Genomic DNA, 12,194 nt, shown 5'->3' with positions numbered 1-12,194 from the left:
GCTTAGGATCAGCGTTAGGCTCTTGTGTATATGGTGATGAACAGTCGGGTATCAATAAGGAGAGGAATTTATTGACTGACTGAGAGGTTATTAATTTCTCAAGTAGGACTGCTCGGTGAAGTTAGTTACGTTGCAGGAATTAATGTCAATCTTTCAAGAAATTACGTGCAAGGAACCGTTCAGGTGGAAACTAGTTGGAGCTAGAATCTAATTGCGTTTGAATCAGATACCTAAGGCAGATACAAATGTATTATAATAATAATTCAACATAATTTTTATTTTAGTTATTGTTATTGTTTTTGTACGATAAACTACAAATTTGTTTTTGTGCCTAAGTACCACGATAATTTCTTGAAAGTGTTTTAGGACAGTGGTCATTACGGTTGTCAGACATGTGAAAACATGGTATCATGAAGAAAAATACGAAGCGGTATTGCATGCAAATAATAAATTTGGTCTAGAAGTAAATACATAGAAAAAATCTATTCATATATCGACACCAAACTGCAGGAAAAAATCATGCTATAGATATGGCTAATAAATCATTCGAAAATGCGGAAAAATTCAAGTTTTGGGAACGACGGTAAGAAATAACAAATGCATTCAAGAAGAAATTAAGAGCAGCTTAAGTTCGCCTTTCATGAAATCCGATTGTTTATCACCATGCAGGTAGAACATCGATTATTCTCATCCTAAGCCTGGTGAATCCAGTCCACGCCTTCCCACTTCACTTTAGATCAATTTTAATATTATCCTTCAATCTATACTGTCCTTCCGAATTGCCTCTTTCCTTCATATTTTAAAATCAAAATTTATACGCAATTCTCATCTCTCGCATGGTAGCAGAACCTAAAGATTCGACACCATTAATGCTGAAGTTCACCATTGGACACGATCCTGATTTGGATCCGTCTACTTCCCTTTGTCACAGTGTTTCCGTAAGGTTCACTTACTACGTCCCCGGTGTTCCAAATGACTTCTTTCTAAATGATTTTCCCACCAAGATTCTGCATTCATTTTGTTCTTCCACATCCGAGGTACATGTTTGCCCCGTCTAACGTCTGTGGTTTCACTACACTAACAACAATAGGTGACCTGTGTAAATCATAAAGATTTTCGTTATGTAATCTCTCTCAAAATCAATGCCCTTTGTGCGATTTGAAAAGCTGTACAGTCTTTTAAATGAAGTATTATGTAACTTGGTGAACAACATTTATACCAAGAGGACTTCTAGAATTTATAGACATCACTTGAAATGTCTATTAAATTGTTATCATTGCAGTAAATCTCTTACATGCTACATATCTGCTTGTTTTAAATATTTCACGATGTAACTTTTATATGTAATATCACTAACGTTATTTCCTACATGGGTTTTGAGCGTCTGAGGGAAATACTTTAACATAATGGTCTTAAACAACTGCAGAACGGGAGCCGGATCTTTTTCGCAATCGGAAGTTGCTTACGCACAGTCTGAAACAACTGACGACTCTGTGTCTCCATCATTTAATGTCATTTTTCGCAACAATGGTAGGACGAACAGCTTATTGTTGAGACAAACACATTCGAGCATTCTGCTGTTTACTGTTGTAAGAATATAATCGGTCTTGTTCTTTCGACACATACAAATTTGTGTTTCAACCATGGCTAATATATTTAACATCGAGTGTAGGAGGTACAATTTACACGCCACGACATTGTTTACACCTCCTAGGAGTATATTTTTGGTGCATTCTTATAACGAACAAGGGGACTACAATAATTTTCAGGTAATGGCTACAAAAATTGAAGAAGCGAAATTATAATACGAAATGTTTTCTGTTTTCTATCATTGTACTGTGTCTGTTACTTCAATGTACGAAAGATTTTAACGGAATGTTTATAGTTCATTCAGTTATTATAACTTATTTTACTGTCCTGTTACTGCTGTACATAATCTTATGTGTATCTAGAGTGTCTTTAAAATTGTAATCGTTTTGATACACGAGTATGCCGTAGGATAAATAATAGCTCTTTTTAACTGACGGTATTGCGATTACGGTAAATGTCGCTGTTAACTTAGTTTAGGTTATGTTAGTATACTTTCATTTAAGTATTGTTTCAGTTATCTTCCGGTGTAGTGGACTGATGGCTTGGCGATATGTTGTTATTTTAATATTATGAAGGTTATTCAGTTATCAGCCTTTCGAAAACATTCCGCAGAGGGCGTGTAAATCTTGAAATTTAACCATTCGCTCATTTACGCTTATAAAATTAAAGCAAAACTTTGTTATATATCTGGACATATAAATGGTATATCCTTTTGCTTGTAAACATTAATCCGTCATAGGTGATGCCACTAATCAGCCCAGTAGTCCTGATTTTGTAAAGCTTCTGCTCTGCAGAGAGAAATTGAAGATTTAAACATTCTATGTTTTTTGTGCTGAAACAATTTATTTTTACAGACAGTCTCGGAGAAACAAATCATACATAATTTGTTTCTATTAGTCTAAGAATATTTACTGATCCATGTGAATAACATTTTACAGAGATACTGAGCGTTGGTGCGTATTATGTGTCTATTGTAACAAATTTTCACAAGAACCTAAAATCAAACTTTATACATTTTCTACAAAACTGCGATTTCTGTCTTTATAATGTAATATCTGTCGTGCGAACAGCTTTGTAAGCAATATATTGGTGTCTGCAATAAATGAATATTAACGTCAATTATGTATACAAAATAGTGGTGAAATTTAAAAACATATTCTATCAGTTGAATTGCTTGCTTCCACTATTAATTTAGTTTTTACACATCTACTGTTACCCACAGTTTGTAAATATTTTGTACCGTACATAAAAGCAGGTAAAAAGGGGCCAGATTTACAGATTTAATCTCTACTTTCCTAATTGCATGTTGACAGAAACGCAATGAATTTGCCAATTTGTTTGGTGCCCCGTCATCCGAATGGGCAGGGGAGTTTATGACTCTCCCAGCAGATACTCCGTTTGCCACAGACGTTGGGATCTGGCGCCAGCCCAGAGCTCCACTCGAGACACCGGAAGCCTCTTATTACGCTACCCAAGATTTTTGCTCCTATAGGCCTGTAGTAGGTATCAAAAAGAGTGGATCGTTGCTGAAAACTAATGACTTTAACAAATTGACTTTAATGCCATTGTTACTTTATTGCTATGCGATGACCAGGTGACGATAGTCCCAAATAAAACTATAGTACAAAGAACATACACGCACACACATGTTATTATTTTAACGAAGTTGAGATCGGTCATAAAATATCGAGGTTTAATTTGATTTTGGTGTCGTAAATAATTTGAAACCCATAAGCGCGAATCCGTTGAACCTTGTTCTCCGGTTATTGCCTTGTGAGAAATTTGTGTAGAATCTTACTTATACATCCCATTTGAAGCTTCTGTTTCTGTCCACGTCTGAATACTGAAAGGATCCCAAATATTTCCCAGTATTCAGAACCGCAGTTTTTATATGATCAACAGTATTTTTTTTATTTTCCTGCTGTATTCGAATGAAATTTTCCATACATGCTTTGTTCACAGTCTGCAAAGGAACCGCAGAGAGGAAATATTCTTTAAAAGGCACATGTACTACGAAAAACATGGATGTAATATAGGCCTATTGTAAAAGTTAATATCAGTTGGAAATATAATTTTAAAGCTATTTATTTATGCAACTAGAGGACTATAATATCCTGGGTTGTATATAACCCAGGATATTATAACTTATATTGTCTTACTGTTTTGTTGTGTCTCATTGCTTTGTTGTGCCTTATGTTTTTTGTGTCTCATTGTTTTGTTGTGTCTTATTGTTTTTGTTGTGTCTTATGTCTTTTTGTCTTACTGTTTTGTTGTGTCTCATTGTTCTGTTGTTTCTTATTGTTTTTGTTGTCTTATGTTTTTTATTGTTTTGTTCTGTCTCATTGTTCTGTTGTTTCTTATTGTTTTATTGTCTTATGTTTTTTGTGTCTTATTGTTTTGTTCTGTCTCATTGTTCTGTTGTTTCTTATTGTTTTTGTTGTCTTATGTTTTTTTATTGTTTTGTTCTGTCTCATTGTTCTGTTGTTTCTTATTGTTTTTGTTGTCTTATGTTTTGTTGTGTCTTATTGTTTTGTGTCTTATTGTAGGACCACTGCCACCGGGTAAAAACCCATTTGCAGTCAAATAAATAATAAATAAAAATAAATAAATAAAATATTTATAACTTGTGTTGGGCAAGGCCGTGATCTAGGCAACACGGAGTTTTCCTCCGGGGGCTTCCCCGGTTTCTCCGTGGCATCCCAACAGTTACTCCATTCACACACAGAAGAAGGCAATGGCAAACCACTTCTGGATCATCTGCCAAGAACGTATATGAACAAGTCCCAGTCCGAGAAAAGGATGGAAGGATCCTGTTCATATGGGCCTGTCGTCAGACAGAACACTAAATAATAATAATAAAAAAATATATATATAACCACAATTTGGAATGGTTAAATTAACAAATAATAATTATAAAGATAATAATAAAAAACAGTATAGTGTACCTACTAAATGCCTATACGCCCCTGGTACATATGCATATAATCAAGACAGGGTTTTTAGTGACTGTAAATTATTACCAGAGAATAAAGTGGGTCTGTCCGCAGGAAAACTGGTGTGAGCATACCCGAGAACCAGGTCAATCAGCAGCCCTAGCTACACGCCATGGTATTATATCTCTTTGGCTGCGTGACCGAGTACGTGTCGATATGACGATTGACCAAGCTGTTAGAATAATAAATTTCAAGGTAAACGTTTCTTCAACCCTTAATAAATAAGACAATTTTCCAAATGCATTATAATTGCAGGCAGTTGTAGACATATTATTTTAAAAATTATTCCACTACCTTTATGTGTTTCATCATAAATAATAATTTTAAAGTTCAAGGGTATATAAATGTAATCTCTTAAAAAATCTTTTTTAAACTGCACGAGAATTAGTTATTTGGAAGTTATACTCCTCTTTCGGAGGTTGGCTGTTCACATGTCGTCCTCGAAATGTTTGTTGTAATTATTCTATAGATTTTATTAGTATTGTTTGTATATTTCTGATGAAAGGAAGAATGTTAAGGATAAATAACTGAACCATTTGAATATGAATATGGCGATGATCGCCCCGACGGTGGAGGCAGCAAGGACCTTTCAAATGTTGGTAAACTTCTACCAGACTTTATGATGTAGTTTCACTTACTGCCAGTGGTGCGCCGTCAGACCACTGAAATTGGAGGAATATAAAGTAAATGTTTTAATATGCAAAATAACGGCACAGTAACAATAATAACTCCTTAGCATTGTGGTGCGAATGTTGGGTGGATTTATTAATATTTCATTTTTCATGACCTGATTTCTACACCAGGATTCGCCACTGAATTATAAGTAGAAAATTTGACCTAGAACACTATTAGGCAACTGAAGTTAAATAAGGATAAAAACAAACGGTAAACCAGAAACCGGGGCTGAGCGTTCGCAAAGCGCAGACACTACTAATTGACTGCCTAATGCAGAAAATTTGGAACTCATGTTTTTGTTGTTGAAATAACTTCAATTTATACAATCCGGTCAACTGGAGAACACCAATATTTGGATATCATTTAGAAATTCATTATCTTTATCTTTTATGTCTCAACTTTGTTCTGTGGCAAACAAGTAGAATTCCCCTCCACACTGGAGTACATCTGGCTGTAGATGCTCTTCATAAAGTGGGCTATGCAATGCTTATTACCTTGCAGTTTTTAATTCCATGTTTGTTTACTTTTTGCTCTGTGCTGCTGATAGTACCACTGAGTAAACTATGTAAAATAAATACTAATAAGTTCAAAGTCTATTATTTAACCACCTACTACACTTCATGGTATCAGAAACCAGAAGACCACAATCTTCACTTTGGAGATTTCAAGTTGCTGAAGTTAAAAGTAACTTTAATATTAATATATATGTCATTTAATCTAAACAGGCTTTAAAACTATTCCTGAAAAATTACTTATCATATGGTATTAATAATTAACTTCTCCTTCTTTTATGGCTGTCCGGTCCATATTCGGTCCATGGCCTCCTCAATTCTCCTCTTCCATTCGGTCCTCTGTTAGGTCCGTCTGTCCAAGGCTTTGATTGAGGTTTCGAAACATCTTCCTTTTTATGGTGCAAGGTTGTTAGCATTGTGACCAACCCCCAACCTGGAGGACCAGGGTACCTGTCTTAATCTGACCTCTCCCCCTCGACCAATCTGGCTAGGGAGGCCCTACCAGTAGCTCTTGGGGTCACTGAGGTACTCAAGCGCCACCACCATGACAAGGTGCAGGTACCATTAAGTGGGGATTAATAATTAACTAATATACCATAAGTGCAGCCCAGGAACTACCAATATACCTGAACACTGAAGTATAATAATTATTTCTGTGGTGGAGGAAACATCACTATGTATTTCTGGGAAACAGACTCGTGGTGAAATTGTGAATATGTCTAAATCAAGGAAATACCACTATCATGTTTTAGGTTACTTTATTTTGAAGTATAGTGCTTGAAGATTTCATTATTGATTGGATTATTTAATGAACAATTCACAGTAATTGATCTGAATCTTAACATATCAATGGGCTTGATTCAATAGGAACTACATTTAACTTGAGCCCTTCTTATGGATCAACAAAGATATGTTAGCCATAAAGATTATTTGATTTATATGTTGGAAGGAGTTTACAACATAAATCTTTGATGTGTGGATATTTTTGCTTATAGTGATGTTAAAACCTTTAAATAATCCTGGTGAATTTCTAATGCCAACTAACGACATTTAAGTTTTGTGCAATATGCAGTTCATGATGAGTGTAAATTGTTCTGTATTCATTATTTTTCAGAAAATATCAGCAGAATGTAAGGATTGAAATTTTATGGGCAGTTTTGTGTCATTTGTAGAGCGTGAGAATGAAGATTTTGTTTTCTCATTAAAGTAATAAATTCATAATAACTTATGAATACTAATTTTAAATTGTTATTTTAATCCAAAATTTTAAATCTTTTGCAGAATAATATTGTAATGTCTTTGAGCAGCAGTGGATCTGCAGCTGCATTGCTTCACCCCAATGGACGTATTTATCAACATGGCAGTCATGTAGAAATCCTAGTATGTGACGTTCATGGTAATAACAAGTAAGTCACGCTGAGTTCTTAATTTCTGTACTAACTTGAACTAATTAGAATTATACTTGTGATGAAATTAAAAGTATATTAAATTTGCTACTGTGTGTTTTAGACTGTTACCTTCCTGTGTTCTGTCAAAGTGCTTAACTATTAAAATAATCCTAGCTTTACCTGTTATATGAGCACAAAACTTGGTATATCATGCAACAGAAACATAACAGATTCCTCAGTGCTGAGGAAAATATGTGGTCCTGAGAGTGAGAAAGCAACAGCAGAATGGAGAGAATTACTTAATGAAGAGCATCATCATTTTTACTCTTCATCCATATTCTTAAAGTGATTAAATCAGTGACGCTGAGGTGAATGGTACATGAAGTGCATAATTTCCTCTGAAACATTAATTTATCTGTTACAAGATATCGTTGATCTTTTGTTGACTGTTACAAATAGTCATATTGGTGATCAAACAGCCGAGATATGGGGAGGGAAGGGAAGTGATAGCACATATGACATCATGCTCCCCCTTAGCTCATTCCATTTTTCTTCCCATCATACTGTGATGTAGCTTAGGCTCACAGATAGTTTGCATCCACACTAAACAGTATCACAATCTGGAAGGCTATAATTGGCATTTTGACCACTGTTATACCTCAAATCTTCAAATGTTTTCCAGTTTGTAAAATTAATTTAAGACATATAACCTACTTCTTATTCATATATAGATACGCCGAGATGTGGCACAAAGGTGTAAGCTTCACAGCTGAGCACTGTGCACTTGTCTACCTAGTTGATGCTGCAGGCATAAGGACAACAACTCACAATTTCTCAGACATGAGCCAGGATTTCCCATTGTCTGTATTCTATTATGATTCACACCATGGTCAGTCTCATGTCCAGGAAGCCAATTACATTTTGCAGGCATCTCAGTACTGGATTACTGATGAAGGCACAGAGAACTGGATAATAAATAATGTGCGTATATCACAGACTGCTGATGGATTGGTTAGGTAAGTCATTTTTAAGTTAAATTCTTATCTTACATACCCTGTGTTGTGGGATAAACATATCTTATCCCACAGTAGGCTTCACAGCATTGTGTTCATTTTAACAGGTTTGGGAATTCTCCCCCACCTTTCTCCAGTAAGGAGGTACCAGTATTGATAGAATAAGCCACATTTTACTCATGGTGGATCATATTATGGTTTTACTATGCTCTGCAAAATTATTGTGCATACTGTTATACAGTATTGTTTATTATCCCATTCTGAACAACTATGAAATGTTAATATACCATCTTGCATATAATTCACCCAGCTGCATTAATATTGACAAGTGTGAGTGAAATGCAACAAGTTGTAGAAGAGAGGAAATGTAGCATAGCAGAGGGAGAAGAGATATGCCCAAAAGAGGGGAGTAAGTGAAATCTCCCCTCCTAGTTCATATATTCTTTGGAGTTTCAGATATACTGGCTACTGTGTACTTACTAGTTCAGTACGTGTAGGGATAGCATGCATAGTGTTGTTAGATGTGTTCTTATGTTGCTTGATCTTTTAATTGATCACAAAGGACTTGTTATTGTCATTATTTGTATTTTATATGTTTGTGGTTTTATTAAGCTTGTGAAATGATGGTTAATATTTTGATATTAAATTTTGAATTAGTAAAGCTTGTTCTTTGAAGCACTTACCACATATTTTGAAGTGCTAAATCTACAGTCTAAAAAATTAAAAGAAAATGTATGTATCTCTACAAATGCTATATTTAGGGCTTGGTGAATTGGAATGACTGTCTTGAGTCCCGCGCTTTGACATCAAGCCAATAAAAGTCTTAGTTTAATATAATGATTATCATAAATTTGTTTTACACAAGCAGTAAGCACACATTTTGAATAGACCTATAGTTTCAACAATAGTTGCTGTATAAAGTGACTGCAATTAGCCTGTACCCATAATCTCTCAAGATCAGCTGCCATATATAAGTTCAGATTACAAAGAAGACAACACTTACAACCACAATATTTTTATACATTACATATTTTTTTAATGCCTTGTACTTTTTCAAAGAATTCCTGGAAGAATGTGAAATTAATTTTCCATCCCACATCTCATAAACCAATTAAGTGCGCTCAAGCAATATCATATCTCACTTGTTATTTGGTAGCTGCCTGTTTTATATCTTACTGGCTTTCCTGCCAAAGTTGTTCATGCTTCTTCTCAATCCTTATATTAAAATGTCAGAGACATCTGTTGAAATGACTCACAACTGTTTCCATCACCATCTTATGCTGAACAATCTTTCTGGCTTATTAAGTGATATTAAATATCCTTCAAACTAACCACATTTCATAATCACATAAGTTCTTTTGTGATCCTTTAAATTATATACTGCATGGCCTGGGAACATCATTCCTGATAAAAGTTACTAACCAGATGAAACTCAGATAAACAACTGTTTAAAATATTGAAACTCTATTTCATTGTTTTCAGTTGCAGATTCTTGATACTTCTAGACTTAAAAGAAAACACATCTGTTTTCACTTACAGTATGAACTAGTACAGAGTTTGATGAGGTAATTTCTTATATGCACAATTAAAGAAGCATCCATAATAAAATATTGTATTTTTCAGAATTTATCGAAACAGTAACAAATATAAAGTACACACAAGTCCAGCCAGTGGAACAGCATCATTGACTACACCATTCCTTTACTGTACAGCATCTTTAGGTAAAACAGCTCATTTATTTGTCAGACGAGGAGAACGTCGTATGCACTATGATGGCTCCAATTTCATAGTACGAAATGCAGGACATTCAGCAGGCTTAGATGAAAGGAATCAAGTCAAAGTATATTAAAATGAATGTGAATTGACTAGTCTTTTTAAAACAATAAAGGATTTGATTTATAATGATTGTAGATTCCAGCACATGTTTATAAAAGAGAGACATATATGAAAGTAAATTATCAGAGCATTCAAAGAAGAGAAAGTGCAAACTATATTAATACAAACAGATATAACAAAACAAGATAAAGAAAATTATGTGATATCAAAACTGTTCAGATTTTGGGGACAAAGTGTCAGACCTTCATATACCATCAGAAGAAATTCACATATAATCCAGCTATAATTTGAACACAGCTGTCTTTATAATCATCGCCAAGAGAAATTGAAATCTGATCAACTATAATTACTCTGTGCATGGGATTACATTAAAATTGTTTGCTGACTTTTCAATGGGTATTTCATTAAATGCTATGAGTTCCATACTTTGGTGGAATATAAAGTATCATGTGATATTCGAGACATAGTAATTGGTAATATTCATGTCATAATTATCAAATCACTCTTATCTCTATATCTTCATATGACTCATTTAATATTCCTTCAGAATATTCATAAATTTTTATACAGTATTGTAGTTATCAAGAATTTTTTAATTTTAAAAATTAAACTTCAAATCTACGCATGCAACTGTAAGTTTAAGCAAACAATATCATGCTTTCTGTCTGCTATCCCCTAGGGACTCACAACCACATCTGTTTAAGTGCTATTTTTATATGGATATAAATGAAACACTAAATTCTTTAAATAACTTTGTGTAAGAGAAACTTCAAGGAAATTGAAACATTGTAATCATAACACAGGTTTACAAATTGTTAGAAATATATCAGTATATCATGGGACCAATATTGATAGCAGGTCAAATTTGAGAGTTAAATGTCTTGCACTAGCACATAATACTGAAAGGCTAACATTCTTAAAATACACTGGAATGTAATTTCAGCACATTCTTGTGTAGTGCAGTGTTTGGTTGGGCTAAAGGAATAAACCATAAAATTCTCTTGAGAAAAAATAAATTCTTTGTGATATTTATAAATGGATAAGTATAGTAAATCTTCACTTATGAAATGTCTAATTGTCTTTCAACAGACCTATTATAAAATGTTAGGCTTGATCATAAAATATGTAATAAAAATATGATTAGTGTCATATAAATATGGTAAATACAAAATATGAGGTAGAACCTTGTATCATAAAATATCTACCTATAATCAGTGTCATTTTCATAAGCCTAGAGATAATAAAATAATATAATAAAACATATTGTTTACTGATAAGTTGTGAGTATTAGACCATGGATTGAACTTTAAGGTCCAAGTGAACAGATAAATGCTTTGAAATCACCTATGATTAAAAAATAATTGGCATAGTAAGATATAGATGCAAGTTAATATTTTACGAATTAAATATATATTTTAACTATCACTGTGTTTAGGTGATACAAAATAGATTAATAAATGAAAGAACATGCTTTGGGAGTTGTGAAGATTCTTATTATAGGACAAAGGTCTAGAATTATAAAAATAACTATAATTTGTGGACATATTATTTGTGTACTGTTCACTTTAAAATTAAGGCATTTATGGTATTTCACTTTGTTTTATTAAAAATTATAGCTTCTTCATATTGGCACCAAATAGTCTGGTAATTTTAGAACAGATAATCCCTTGTTATTAAGGAATGTACATGTTAACAGAAATGAAATCAATTCATTATACACATAATTATGTCAAAAAATGTTTTTTAGCTGTGTTATAATCTCCAGCAAATATGTACACGCAAAACTGTTCCTATCCTTCTCCACTGTTTTATAATCTAACATTTAATTTCTCAAGACTCAATGAAGAAACAATATCATGATATATGTTGGTGCCTGTGTCAGTTTAATTTCATGTTCAATTGTTATAATTTATTTCAGAGTTAATAGAATTATAGTTCCAGTTATTATTTAACTCCCAGTAGTTAATTTATTTCAAAATAAATAGATTTGTGTAAATTGTATTTTAATATTAATAAATATTTCTAGTCTTTATTGTGGTTGTAATAATATGATTAACATGTTTTTATTTTGTTTTACTATTTAAATATATGTTGTACAATTTATGTTACCATGAGTAAGCTGTCTAAACTCACACTTCTTGTGGATGATAGTAATATTATTATTTCACATCCAGAAACTGACTTGTT

At 33.3% G+C, this 12,194-nt stretch overlaps 1 protein-coding gene across 2 annotated transcripts; it reads left to right on the top strand.

The window, feature by feature from the left end:
* Positions 1 to 1,440: 1,440 nt before the first annotated feature.
* On the top strand, positions 1,441 to 11,731 carry fest (wurstfest). 2 transcript variants are annotated; one of them, XM_022079509.2, is made up of 6 exons: positions 1,441 to 1,769; positions 2,904 to 3,089; positions 4,638 to 4,778; positions 7,052 to 7,176; positions 7,890 to 8,174; positions 9,795 to 11,731. In XM_022079509.2, exons 1-6 carry the CDS (start codon positions 1,644 to 1,646, stop codon positions 10,018 to 10,020), a joined length of 1,089 nt encoding a protein of 362 aa, XP_021935201.2. In that variant the 5' UTR covers positions 1,441 to 1,643; the 3' UTR covers positions 10,021 to 11,731. The 2 variants fall into 2 exon arrangements, with proteins under 2 accessions (XP_021935201.2, XP_021935202.2); XM_022079510.2 differs by lacking the exon at positions 2,904 to 3,089.
* The last annotated feature ends 463 nt before the right edge of the window (positions 11,732 to 12,194 follow it).

Source organism: Zootermopsis nevadensis, unplaced genomic scaffold (assembly GCF_977971745.1).
Source record: "Zootermopsis nevadensis isolate Lab colony 2312 unplaced genomic scaffold, Znev_1.0 Znev_ptg000018l, whole genome shotgun sequence".
Lineage (NCBI taxonomy): Eukaryota > Metazoa > Arthropoda > Insecta > Blattodea > Termopsidae > Zootermopsis > Zootermopsis nevadensis.
The sequence above is the reverse complement of the archived record's forward strand: the minus strand, read 5'-3'. Positions and strand labels throughout refer to the sequence as shown.

What these genes read in the sequence shown, in the direction of transcription:
- fest (XM_022079509.2), top strand. Translation starts at nt 1,644, where the DNA reads ATGGCTAATATATTTAACATCGAGTGTAGGAGGTACAATTTACACGCC. An exon ending in GGGACTACAATAATTTTCAG is followed by an intron (nt 1,770 to 2,903) that starts GTAATGGCTACA and finishes GCATGTTGACAG; the next exon opens with AAACGCAATGAATTTGCCAA. An exon ending in TTAGAATAATAAATTTCAAG is followed by an intron (nt 4,779 to 7,051) that starts GTAAACGTTTCT and finishes AATCTTTTGCAG; the next exon opens with AATAATATTGTAATGTCTTT.